The sequence below is a fragment of the Oreochromis niloticus genome, linkage group LG19 (genome assembly GCF_001858045.2).
Source record: "Oreochromis niloticus isolate F11D_XX linkage group LG19, O_niloticus_UMD_NMBU, whole genome shotgun sequence".
Lineage (NCBI taxonomy): Eukaryota > Metazoa > Chordata > Actinopteri > Cichliformes > Cichlidae > Oreochromis > Oreochromis niloticus.
Window position 1 is genome coordinate 3,171,335 of NC_031983.2, and position 13,979 is coordinate 3,185,313.

At 41.2% G+C, this 13,979-nt stretch overlaps 1 protein-coding gene across 4 annotated transcripts; it reads left to right on the top strand.

Annotated features, from left to right (window-relative positions):
• The first annotated feature begins 384 nt into the window (after nucleotides 1–384).
• LOC106097125 (uncharacterized) lies at nucleotides 385–9,874 on the top strand. Of its 4 annotated transcripts, none has more exons than XM_025900715.1 (6): nucleotides 385–1,096; nucleotides 1,919–1,972; nucleotides 2,414–6,163; nucleotides 8,100–8,255; nucleotides 8,500–8,595; nucleotides 8,848–9,874. In XM_025900715.1, the coding sequence occupies exon 3, from the start codon at nucleotides 2,424–2,426 to the stop codon at nucleotides 3,729–3,731; it is 1,308 nt and encodes a 435-aa protein (XP_025756500.1). In that variant the 5' UTR covers nucleotides 385–1,096; nucleotides 1,919–1,972; nucleotides 2,414–2,423; the 3' UTR covers nucleotides 3,732–6,163; nucleotides 8,100–8,255; nucleotides 8,500–8,595; nucleotides 8,848–9,874. The 4 variants fall into 3 exon arrangements, 3 of the variants coding, with proteins under 3 accessions (XP_025756500.1, XP_025756501.1, XP_019204031.2); XR_002057292.2 differs by lacking the exon at nucleotides 2,414–6,163; XM_019348486.2 differs by lacking the exons at nucleotides 8,500–8,595; nucleotides 8,848–9,874 and having other exon boundaries at nucleotides 8,100–8,492.
• Nucleotides 9,875–13,979: the final 4,105 nt, after the last annotated feature.

Genomic DNA, 13,979 nt, shown 5'->3' on the forward strand with positions numbered 1-13,979 from the left:
GGTACCCAGGAACTTGAAGATCTTCACAGTCGACACAGGGCTGTCTGACATGATGAGGGGGGGCAGAGTTGGGGGATGTCTCCTGAAGTCCACTGTCATCTCTACAGTTTTAAGAGTGTTCAGCTCCAGATTGTGCTGACTGCACCAGAGTACCAGCCGCTCAACTTCCTGCCGGTATGCAGACTCATCACCATCCTGAATGAGGCCAATGACGGTGGTGTCATCTGCAAACTTTAGGAGTTTAACAGCCGAGTTCTTGGAGGTGCAGTCATTAGTGTAGAGGGAGAACAGTAGTGGTGAGAGGACACATCCTTGAGGGGCACCAATACTGAGGGTCCGAGTTTCAGAGGTGATCTCCCCCAGCCTCACTTGTTGCTTTCTGTCTGTCAGGAAGCTGGTGATCCACTGACAGGTAGCTGGAGACACGCTGAGCTGGGAGAGTTTGGAAGAGAGAAGTTCAGGCACGATGGTGTTAAAAGCCGAACTAAAGTCCACAAACAGGATCCTGGCATAAGTTCCCGGGCGGTCGAGGTGTTGCGGTTATGCAGTTGCACACACAGCACCCTCATTTGTTTCAATTTGTCCGTTGCCACAAGATAACTTACCAACACGTACATACACCCTAAAAAATTATTCAGGGGCTTAGTAAACATCATTATAATTCTAAGTTAGATGACCTTGATTAAATCTTTGAAAATCACAAAAGTGTTATCTTGAGTTGAAAATACTGAAAAGAATGCTTAAATTTTCAACACCAGTTTTTGAGTTGAACTGAGCTCTTTTGTTCAAGTTTATTTAAAAGAAAAAATTCTGTATTTGAAACACAGGGTGCATTATTTAAATCTACTCAATATATCTCATAGAAAGTACTCAAAATAACTGAGACACTGGTATTCATACTTATCATTGTCTTTAACTTTAATTATTAATGGTTCAAAATCAATATAATTTTGTCCCCCAATACTAACTTAAAACTTTGAGTAAGACTAATGACCTTTGGCATGTACCGCGCGCGAGGAGCATGGCCTCATGGGAGATTTTCTGCACGTTGAACGAGACAGACACACATCCACTGCAGACTTGGTAACGTTTTCAGGTAAGTGACCAATTCTTACATTAGCTGTCTTTATCCACACCGTTCTTTTATGACATGTTCTGAAAATAGCGTTTGTCATGGTGGCTCACTTTTCGCAGCGTGTTTGTGCACGTTAATTTAAGTTTTCAACCCGTCTTCCAGTCAAGGCGGTGGGAAACCGCGCCCTTTTATCCTTTTACGTTCTGAGTCGCTATCTGCGTTCCGGGTAATTTGACCGGAATGTCCCGGTACCAGTGACCTGACCGTTTAATCGGGGGCATTTTAGGAACCACGTGAAAGCAGGTGTGCTCAGACATTTCTAGAAAATGGCCCTGTTGAGTCGCGGTGCGGGAGCTGCGGTAGTCACGCGGCCTGACTCACTCTGTCAGGTTGTTCAGGACTAAGAAGACCTGCCCGTGGAACAGTTCATAGCAGCAACCATGCTGCTTAGCTTTCTTGTTCTATGTGGGGTCTTTCAGAGCATATAAGACGCTGCTTTCAGCTTTGTCCCGAACAGGGCCAGTTTTTGAGAGAACGCTGAGAGGACCGCCAGGGTCAGCAGATTACCTCATCCAGGGCCGGTCCAAAGTACTATGGGGCCTTAAGTAAATTTAGACTCGGGGCCCTACTTCCTTTCAGATCCCAGAAAATAATGAAAAAAAAAAGCTTTGGTCCTTTGGGTCAAGCCAAAAGTACCATCATTTCCAGTATAGTTACTCCCAATTTACATAAATAAATGTTTATTTCAATCCAAGCTAAAATTTCTTATAAGAGATTGATGTTATGGCAGATTACTCAGTGACATGTTTTGTAATGATAAAGTTTTGATTTGTATTTTTTCAGCACCATCTTCACCACCAGGAGAAAAAAATCTGCATCAACTACAAAGTAAAGCAGGTAATTTTACTCAGAGGACTTGATGTGTTAAATTTTGGAATGATATGATATTGTTTTATACAAGCTGAGTAGTGGATGGTGATACCACCTAAATATTTATATTGGTTTTGTGGTGGGTTATTTTAGTCATACAAATGCCAAATCTAAATTTTGAGAATTTTTCAGTTCGGTAAATATATTGATGAGTTCATGGTCTGTCATCTAGTGTCACCATACTATCTTTTTATTTATACAGCGTGGTGATGTGATTCAGATTATTTCAATGTGGTTAAGTATTGTACTTTGTTCCATGTTGACTTATTTGTAAGTTGTATCCTCCACCTGAATTGGTAGTGAGTATTGGTTATTCAATCAGTTAATCATACAAAAACTGTGTAAATATGGTTATACACCATTCTGTCATCTTCATACTGTGAGACATATTTTCTCACAATTTTTTAGGTCACAGGTGATGAGATGGCAGTGTAAACTCTGCAAACATGAGGAGTCATCAAAAGTGTCACTACTCAAACATTATCGAGTGAAACATGGTACATTTGGTCATGGCTATTCCATACCCTGTCTTCATTTGAATTGTCCTTGCTCTTTTAAGACATGGGGTGCCTTACGCTCACACTTGTCTAGGTCTCACAGTTCGCATGAAACGGAAGAGTGTGAGGTCCTTCCAACTATTAGATGTAAAATCTGTGACTCTTTTTACCCAAACACAAAAGACCATTTTCAACATATAAATTCCCATTTGAAAAGCCATGAAACCATAGAGTGTGTTTTTGATGGCTGTGAGTTTAAGACAAACATTTGTGGGACTTATGCGACTCACAGAAGTCGAAAGCACAGATTTTGTTCATGGAAGCACTTTAAAACTAACTTGATTTCAAAGCAAACTGTCAGTACATCTAATGAAATCTTCTTACCAGCACTGGAATTAGAAGATCACGAGGACTTGGATGTCACCATTGAACTTGGTTGTGAAAGGGAAACAACAAATGAAATTTTGAAAAATATTGGTGTGCTCTTGTTAAAACTGGAAAGCATCTATAATGTTTCTGGTAAATGTGTGGATGACTTGGTGGAACAGCTCAATTATATCTGCACATTATCACTTCAGTATATTCCAAAGTCAATAAGTGATATTCTTATTAAGAATAACTGTAATATTGATCAGTCTTTTGTCAGTGAATTGGCTGAAAAAATATGTCACTGTAGTCCTTTATGTGCAGCCCTTAGTCCTGATGGTCCCTTTGCTTCAAGATATAAGAGACAGAAATATTTCAAGGAAAACTTCTGTGTTATTGAACCAGTAGAATACTGTTTGGATCCAGAAAAGAATTCCACTTTTCAGTATGTGCCTATTCTTCAGTCCTTGCAGCTGTTACTGAGTAAAGAAGATGTTAACAGTATATTAACTAGACATTTGAACACTTCACAGTTATCCTCTTTCCACGATGGACAATATTTCAAGCAAAACCAACTTTGTGCTATTGAGGACTTAAGTATTTCCCTTGTTCTCTATGTGGATGACTTTGAAATTTGTAATCCACTTGGGACTTCAAGAAAAAAACACAAAGTCACAGCTGTGTACTGGGTACTTGCTGATATACCAACTGAACTGAGATCACAGCTAACATCAATTCAATTGGCTCTCCTGTGTAAGGCAAGTGATGTTAAAACTTTTAGCTATGAAACTGTTCTCGAGCCACTTTTAAAGGATCTCATAACATTAGAGAGAGACGGGATTTTTTTGTTCACAGCTTGGTAGATATATCAGGGGCACTGTTTTTTGTGTTTGTGCTGACAATCTTGGCACTCATTCTCTTAGTGGACTCGTGGAAAGCTTTTCTGGACATTACATCTGTAGATTTTGCCTTGGAGACCATTCAGACTTTCAGCAAAAAGAAGTTCGTTCAGGAGCTTTTCCACCAAGAACAAAAGAGAACTATGATCTACATGTCCAAACCATAAAGGAAAATTCCTCCTCGGTTCATTTTTGTGGTGTGAAGAAAGGTTGTCCATTAACAGGGAAATTAAAATATTTCCATTTTGTCACAGGGTATCCTCCAGATCTTTTGCACGACCTTTTTGAAGGCATAATTCCACTAGAATTAGCATTATGCCTTCATGTGTTTATCCGTAAACGTTACTTTTCCTTAACTGAACTCAATAACTTCATAACAGAATTTCCTTACAAATGGAGCGATAAAACAGATCGCCCCCAAATCATCCCCATAAATTTTTCCACTCGCAAAAGCATTGGTGGCAACGCACATGAAAATTGGACGTTATTGAGACTATTACCTTTTATTATTGGGGAAAAGATTCCCAAAAATGATGAAGCATGGCAAGTTCTTATGACTCTAAAAGATATAACTGAACTTGTTGTGTCCCCTATTCACAGAGAGGAAAGTATTTGCTACTTGGACACACTTATATCTGAACATCGCAACAGGCTATTGGATGTTTTCCCAGAGCAAAAACTAACTCCAAAACACCATTTTTTGGAGCATTATCCTGACTTGATCAGAGGATTTGGTCCATTAGTATGCCTCTGGACTATGCGCTTTGAGGCTAAACATAGTTTCTTTGAGAAGGTTGTTAAACACACAAACAGCTTCAGAAATGTACTATTGTCACTTGCCTCAAAGCACCAGATGATGATGGCATACTATTCAGATGGTAATGCATTGAAGCCATCAGTGTGTGTCACTAAAGTATCATCTCTTCCATTGGAACTGCTTGATGTAGAAATACAGCAGTGTCTCAAGGAACTTTATCCAACACAAGCCTATGTGAATTTGACCAACTCTCTGACTCATCATGGAACTAAATATGCCTCAGGAATGGTTTTGCCTCATGGATCTACTTGTGGCTTACCTGACTTTGTGGAGATTTTACAGATTGTTGTCTTAAGCAATGAATTTCTTTTCATTGTGAAGTTGCTCAACAGCTGGTATGATGAACATTTTAGGGCATTTATTCTGGATCCTTCTGGGAAAATGACCTTAATACATCCCAGAGTACTTGGTGACACTTACCCCTTAACACCATATCGTGTTGAAGGCAAGCAAATGGTGTCAATAAAACGTCACATTGTTTGTTAGTGTAAGGGGAAAGACTCAGATACCCCCTTTCTTTTTCTTTTTTCTTGTGGTTTTTATTCTGCAGATGGACTCCGTTGCCTTGAAAGTAATTTTTGGACAACAGAGTGAGAAGCTTGTGCTCTCTTCAGGAATGCCCAGGACTGTTGAGGAGTTGCATGAGACAGTGAGAGAGACATTTGGGCTAGTTGAGGATTTCACATTGCACTATTATGATGACTCATTTGGAGATTTCTTTACACTTCATTCTCCCAACCAAATCAAAGATAGGGGTACAGTCAAAGCTGTGGTCATTCCATCAGTAGTGCTTACATTGATTCCTCAGTGTGAAAATCCCTCAGATGTAAGTTCACTGAATGAAAGTTCAAGCTCTTCAACCTATAAAACCACAGAGGACCAAACAGATGGATCATCTCGGTCTTCAGACAACACTGTTATACTCTCCCCTCTTCAAAGTCCTCTGAAGACTGCATGGCCAGATGAAATTGTCATTCCACTTTTCTCTGTGGCAACAGAGACTGTACTGAAAAATGCCAAGCAAGTCTTTGTTCAAAATGGCACTGTGCTGAACAATACTTCAGTCAAGTCAGATATAATGGAAAAATTAGCTGATTATATGTACAGCTACACAGCCTACCCTACTGGCCTTCAAATTGGAGAAGTGGCAGAGGCTCTGGTCAAAAAGCACCCATGTCTGACAGAGCCAGGCAGTCGTAATGGCTGGATGGGATGGATGTATAGTCTTAAATACAAGATGGGAAATTACAGGTCAAAGTTACGAAGTCTTGGAGTTCCAGAGGTTACTTGCAACTCACTGAAGAACAAGCACCCTGATGACAAGGCTCCAGCGAAAAACATAAAGAAGGCGCGGAAAGGAGAAGTGCTGTTTCTGCCACACTATCCAGGACAAGATGGTAAAGAACAGCAAGAGCTGGAGCGACAACAACTGATTGATGAGTGTAAGAAGAAAAACAGCACAGCCATCAAGGATTTAATGTGCAAAACCTTTGCACATAGAAGACATGATATTATCAGCCAACAGCTGAGTGTCAGCGACATCAAGGACAGATGGCCGGCGTTGTTTGACGTCTCCCAAGTAAGTGAACATTTAAAGGGATATCCACTTGTAAATAAAATTTGGTCTGTTAGATCCCCATCATAAGATAAGTGAGGAAAAACATGTTGCTACCATCCTAGTGATTTTGATGATCTTGCAGCAGCCAGGTTGCTTTAATTTGTCATAAGACTCTAGAATCGCTAGGAATTTGAATCAAAATGAGGAATCTGAATCAAAACCAGAATGGTTCTAATCGAAACCATTCCGAAGCCTAGGGAACAATAAATGCTAGTAATTTCCGTTCACTTAACTTGTTTTAGGCTAAGCTAATGTAACCTGACTGAAGAATGACTGGGCTGATTGCAAAGTGCCTTTGTCTCACTTATCTAACTCTGGAGCACATAACGACAGACTAGATTTTACTAAAGAGTGAAGAGTAATTTAATATTTTTATGAAACGTTGGTTACGTATTGTAACCCCAGATTCTATGAGTATAGGCGCAGCCCTTTAAGTGGGTATTCCCCTTGTGCGCGCAGCACTGAAGTATTTTAGTCCACGCCCACCTGCTGTGTGGGCCTCACCCTGGTCTAGTATAAGTTACGGTGAGACCAGGAAATCGGCTCTACCGTTTTTCTAAGGCCAGCCAGAAGATGTCCAGCGAGACCATCCGTCTGTGTCCATCCTGCCAGACCGGCTACATCATGTCGTATGACCGACATGCCGTCTGCGTGGGCTGCCTCGGTCCTCACCATGCGGACCTTGCGCTCACACCTTAATCCTATTGCCGCTCCTGTTAGCTCCTCCCGCCAGAGGAAAAGCAGCGGAGGTCAGCCTTTTTCAAGGCTGATGCTGAGGAGGCGTTCCCGCTAAGAGAGAGGTACTCGCTGGAAGAAGCCATCGAGTTCTTCGATGGTGGGCCGGAATTGGATGATTCCACCCACCGTGAGGAAAACGGCAGTGGTGGCAGCTCCACTGCCTCCCAGCTGGGCAGCCTGGCGACAGAAGGGAGGCGGATGAGCGGACGCTCATCCACCCCTGGCCTTCACATGTCGGCGAGGACGCCGCTCCCAGTTGTTGGTGCGCTGCTCCTGGATCTGCCTGGCATCATCCAGAAGGCAGTTGGTGAGAAGGGACTTCCCGTCCCTCAGCCTGCTCCACCCCCATCAGATGATCTGGCGGGAAGGTATGGCTCCGCTCACTCTCGTTGCCCAGATCCCATCTGGCCTCAGTTCCCGGCGGTGATGACCTACCTCTCTGAGGCAGCAGCAGAGCCAGCGAAGATTAGAGCACCGGTCTCTACCTAGGGCTTCACAGAGGGCTTCACAGACCGGAGTTTTCCGCCTGTTCCCCCTCTAGAGCCGAGCCTCGCTTCAGTTTTCGGCACCAAAATGACCAAGGTCGTTGGACAGCGACCGGCCCATCCCGCCAAACTTGACCAGCTGATAGCAAGGTTCACTGATCGCGCACATCAATGCACTGTTCAGTCAGCTGCAGTGACTAACAACACTGCCTTGCTAGCGTCATCTCCAGTAAGGTGGAGGAAGCAGAGCTGCCAGAGGAGCTGAAAGGCTTTCTCTGTAAAGCCGCTGACGCGATTCTGAATATGTGCGCCACTTCAGCGGTGTGTTCCTCTCGCATCGCTGCCTGGCAGACGATGGTTCAGAGGGCAACCTGGCTCCGCCTCTTCCCTCCAAGATTATACAATCTAACAGGGAAATAGTGCAACCAATTCATAACATAAAATTTAGAAGCTTAGTGGAAGATAATACTTTATGTTAAGGCTTTAGTCTGCATACTGAACAACTCCACTTATATGGATTTATGTCTGGATGAGTAAATTAATCTTTTGCATGTTAGAAAATAAGGTCCAGGTTGCAAAAAATGGTAGTTCCACTTAAAGATTTTTTTTTGATTGAATCAGAATTTTGGCCTTCAGATTTTTTGTCCTTGGTTTTTTTGTCCTCTCCCATCCAGGTCAGTGCAGAGTTTCATAGGATCACGACCCTGAACCTTGAACCAAAGTTCATGTCATCGTTGGACTTGTATTCATCCAAACTCCTGTCCTTGTTTCAAGCCAAGAAAGGTGCTGCTGGACAACGCCACAGGGCACAGTTAAACCTTCTGCTTCAGGTAAGGAAGATTGCATTTTCTAACCACAAAAACGTTCCAACACAGCATTGAAGAGGCCCTTCCACTAAAAACGGCTTTTCTTAGGTTTCTGTTCAATATTTTAGCTCCACAGGTGTTCTTACCTTGATGGTGGGTGTGAAAACAGGTCAACAACAGAAAAAAAATAGTTATGTTTAAGCTAGAAATGGTAAGTCATGTTTTAAATGTGCAAATTTTGCCTCAGTTGAGACTTCCTGTTTTACAGAGTGGAAATTCCATCGAGAAAAAATGAGAAGTCATCATCAGATGTCTCATTGACCATCTGGGAGAGGATCCAAGTGCCTTAATCAAAACCTTTGAGGTTGGTGCAATAAATCTGTTTTAGGAATATTAGTAGTTTATTTTAGCTTGTGAGATCATAGAAAAGTTTTAAGATACTGTTCTAAAGAAAAAAAAAAAACACTTCAAAGCATACAAAAGAATAGCATTTGCTCAAAGATTTTGGAGCACAGTGTCCACATATTATGAGTACCGGTGATGTCATACAAATGAAACTTTTTGTTTCAATGTTTGGAAATATGTGAGCTTAAAACAGTTGTTTCTCTTTTTAAAGGACGGTGCTGATGCTGTCTTTGTTGAAGAGGCTTTGGCTGAGGAGCTGATGAAGATTTATCTGCTGCAGAATCAAGACAGGTCAGGCGAACCTACTGATGTGGGTATTGTTATTGAAGGCGTTACTGTTCTGGGCAAACTTGGGAATCTGAGCAAAGCCTGTTGCTATCTTTTGGGACTGTGCTATGCTCTGGATCTGAAATACCCCAAGAATCCCAAATGCACATTTGAAGCATTTCAAAAAGTGTTCATGGAGCTGGATCCAGGAAACCTTTCTGTCAAGGTTCAAAGACTGAAAAATGACCTCTGTTCATTGTAGACAAAATTTCACAGGGCTGTTCTTAAAGTGTTAGACTTGTTAAGTGACATGTAATGCTCATCAAAAGGTTCAGTTGCGGCATTACATTGTGTTGAGATTCCTGTTCATAAATAATGTTTGTACCATAAACTGTGTTTTTGTATTAACTTTCCAGATTCACATTAAGGTGTAAATGGGAGAGTATCTTCTGTATGGGTTTTTTTTTTTTTTTTTTTTTTTAGCGCAATCCTTTTTGAAACCTTTTTATTTAAATTATGGATGTTTTTTGGTCACTCTTTAGTTATAATCTTCCCAATTTTTTGGAATCAAAATAAGATGTTCAAAAACTATGTCACAGTGCAAATGTTTTTTTTTTTCAGGATTTATATTTTTTTGGGATCTTAATTTTATTTTTGTCATTTGACCTTTTCTGAAAAGGTAAAGCACTGCGTTCACTTGAGCCTCTTTTATTCTTTGTATGGCAGGTACATTTTTCTTGTTGTTAGCATCAATATGCCAGTTTTACAGAGTTTTATCAAGCATGCCAAATTGGATGCAATTTTATTATATAAGGCTGTTGTGACTGAAATTTTATCCACTGAATGTAGAACAGATTTCAGGTCACTGTGTTCAGAGAAGGAATCTGCTAAATGTGTGATTCACAAAAAAGCTGGTTAAAATAAATCATTGTGAACAATGTTGAACTGACGTGGTTCTTTTTTCCTGTGGGGGGGTGTGTGTGTGTGTGTGTATGTGTATATATATATATATATATATATATGTATATATATATGTATATATATATATATATATATTTATATAACACTTAATTGTAATTAACGTTTTTGCTTAAGTTAACTTTAAAATATTAAGTAAATTGAACCATTATTTAAAAACAAATAATTGTAATGGTGTAGGTTATATGTGCCAAGCATTTCAGCATTTCCTAATTAATATTTTATGTAGTTTGAACTTTTGGTTACTGTTGTTTTAACTTACATTTTCAATTGTATTTGATGTACCGTGTGTATGTGTACCGTACATTACTAAATCTCCATTTGCACTATTTTTACTTTTTAATTATTTTACTTGCATTTTTTTAATCACTCTCTTATATTTAAATGTTCATTTGTTATTTCATCTAGGGTTTGAGAGTAACGAAATTTCTATTCTCTGTATGTCCTGTACATGTGGCAGAATTGACAAATAAAGCTGACTTTGACTTTGACTTTGACTTTGTATTTACTCAATTTTGTATGTTACTGTAACATCTTTAATTGTTCATAACAACTTATTCCATTTTAGTTGGATTTACTCAATTAATAAGGTGTATTTAAGAGATGTGATTGTTTTTGCATTTACTCATTATTTTTGAGTGTAAAAGTGTTGCACCAAAATATTTAAGTAATTATCAGTTTTAGTTCTTAGAGTGTAATAACCTAATACCCCTGTGTGCTGTAGACTATAGTGTACACTGTACACCCTACTTAATGGTTTTTGTGGCATCAGTCTGAGTCTCCCATTTAATCTGTGTTTCTCCTACAGCTGTGCACCGCCAGGCGGCAAAAAATGTGCATGCTTTTTGCGAGCTCCCAGCTCATAACCAGTGCCCTCTGTCATCAAGGGAAGGGTGATCATTGGTTAATGATCACCATATATATCTATATATCTATATATCTATATATATATATGTATATATAGATATATATATATATCTATATCTATACATATATATATGTATATATATATATATCCATAGGATGGATGGATGGATATATCCATCCATCCATCCTATGGATGACCGAGCTAAGATCCTGTGGGACTTCCAGATACAGACAGACAAAATGGTGGTGGCTAACCAACCGGACATAGTGGTGGTAGACAAACAGAAGAAGACGGCCGTAGTGATCGATGTAGCGGTTCCGAATGACAGCAATATCAGGAAGAAGGAACACGAAAAGCTGGAGAAATACCAAGGGCTCAGAGAAGAGCTCGAGAGGATGTGGAGGGTGAAGGTAACGGTGGTCCCCGTGGTAATCGGAGCACTAGGTGCAGTGACTCCCAAGCTAGGCGAGTGGCTCCAGCAGATCCCGGGAACAACATCGGACATCTCTGTCCAGAAGAGCGCAGTCCTGGGAACAGCTAAGATACTGCGCAGGACCCTCAAGCTCCCAGGCCTCTGGTAGAGGACCCGAGCTTGAAGGATAAACTGCCCGCAGGGGCGTGCTGGGTGTTTTTTATATATATATACACTCTTGTAAATGCACCATGGGGGACTTGGGGTGAAACAGCACTGACAATACAATACCTTGACCTTGAATCTTGAATCTAATAGTTAAATGTATTTGTTGAGGGTCAATGGCAAGACTCCATACGCACACACACATTAAAAAAAATTTAAAAAATGCCTCAAGAAAAGGGCATTTTGATCACCCAAGAGGAAAGAAGAAGGTGCCGCCCCCCCGCCGCAACTTGTTTGCTCTGAGATCTCCTTTCAGCTGAACATACTGAGACATATCCCCTAGGATGTGGCCATCGGGCATCTGAGGTGTTCATCATTTATGCTGCTGATCAGTGTTGGGTAAGTTACGTTGAAAAAGTAATTAATTATAGTTACTAGTTATTTCTTCAAAAAAAGTAACTGAGTTAGTAACTGAGTTACAAGATTCTAAAAGTAAATAATTACTTGAAAAGTAACTATTGCATCCAGGGTATAATTGGCCATTTTTAATTACTTTTGATTTTCCCTCTACATTTCACCTTTAAAAACTATTTACTTTGCCTTGTTTGGTATCATCCTTTTCAGCACAACCTCACGTGTCTGAATTTACAGTTATGTTTTCATTTTGACATACTGTATTAACACAATTGATCTAATATCAGACAAAGAACATAAAATCCGAGTAGAAAAGGTTATATTTTTAGAATAGAATAGAATAGAATTCAACTTTATTGTCATTGCACATGCACAGGTACAGGGCAACGAAATGCAGTTTGCATCCATCCAGAAGTGCTTTAGCCATGATATAGATATATTACAATATATATTAGCAATAATATAGATATGTAAGTATATTACAGAAATGGGTATGTTATAATGTACACGGTATGAAGTATGTTATGAATATGCTATAAGTATGTACAGGCTGTAGTGAGTACAAGCTATGTACAGGCTATGAACAGGATATAAATATGAAAAAAACTATACAGAATATGAAATTAAAAACTACAGAAATATGAGATATACAGTTATACAGAAATGTGAACTATGCAAGTTATAAACAGTTGTAGGATTAAAAATTATTGTATGTACAGAATGATTATTTACACAGAACTATACAGTAGTGCAGTTAAGATAAGTGAGATATGTGGATAATTTCTACAGAGGCTATATAAAGTGCTAGTGGTTGTGAGTGGTGGTTCAGTTCATGTTATTATTGTGTGTTTGAGGGTACAGTTGTCCATTGTGTGTGTGTGTGTGTAGGTGGTTGTGGGTGTGTGTATGTTCAGTCCATGAGTTTAACGTGGGTCAGATGTCAGGAGGCAGAGTTCAGGAGTCTGACAGCTGTGGGGAAGAAGCTGTTCCGGTACCTGGTGGTCTTAGTCCGGAGCCTCCTGTAGCGCCTCCCAGAGGGCAGGAGGCTGAAGAGTCCATGTGATGGGTGACTGGGGTCTTTGATGATTTTCCCAGCCCTTTTCAGACACCGCTTCCTGTAGATGTCCTTTATGGCAGGAAGTGGTGCTCCGGCGATGCGCTGGGCAGTTTTCACGACCCTCTGCAACGCCTTCCGGTCCGAGGCAGAGCAGTTCCCATACCAGACTGTTATACAGTTGGTCAGGATGCTCTCGATGGTGCAGCGATAGAAGTTCACCAGGATGTCTGAGGACAGGTGGTTCTTCCTCAGAGTCCTCAAGAAGAAGAGGCGCTGGTGAGCCTTCTTGACCAGCTTGGAGCAGTTGGTCGTCCAGATGAGATCCTCGGAGATGTGGACTCCCAGGAACTTGAAGCTGCTCACAAGCTCCACAGCTGTCCCCTTAATGTGGATGGGTGGATGTGGGTCAGCATTCCTCCTGTACTCCACGATGAGCTCCTTAGTCTTCTCGGTGTTAAGCAGCAGGTTGTTTGTGTCGCACCACTCAGCCAGACGATCCACCTCCTCCCTGTAGGCGGTCTCATCGTTGTCACTGATGAGGCCAATCACCGTGGTGTCATCTGCAAACTTAATGATGGTGTTGGAACCATCAGCAGGTCTGCAGTCATGGGTGAAGAGGGAGTAAAGGAAAGGGCTCATCACACAGCCTTGTGGTACACCGGTGTTCATTGTGATTGTAGATGAGCAGCGGTTATCCAGCCGGACATGTTGGGGGCGGTTGGTCAGGAAGTCCAGTAACCATTTGCAGATGAGGGAACTGATGCCCAGGTCTGTCAGTTTCCTGATGAGTTGTGAGGGGTGGATTGTATTGAATGCTGAACTGAAGTCTATAAACAGCATTCTGGCGTAGGTGTTGTTGTTGTCCAGGTGTGAGAGGACAGAGTGCAGTGCGATGGAGACTGCATCCTCTGTGCTCCTGTTCTGGCGGTATGCGAATTGGTGGGGGTCCAGGGTGGGGGCGAGACAGGATTTGAAGTGTGCTAAGACCAGCTGCTCTAAGCACTTAGTGTTGATGGGGGTGAGTGCTACTGGGCGGTAGTCATTGAGGCTAGATGGGTTGGAGTTTTTGGGTATCGGGACAGTGGAGGTGGATTTGAAGCAGGCCGGTACCACAGCGTGGGCCAAGGACAGATTGAATATGTCAGTGAGCACTCCTGCAAGCTCCTCAGAACACGCTCTGAG

What these genes read in the sequence shown, in the direction of transcription:
- LOC106097125 (XM_025900715.1), top strand. Translation starts at nt 2,424, where the DNA reads ATGAGATGGCAGTGTAAACTCTGCAAACATGAGGAGTCATCAAAAGTG.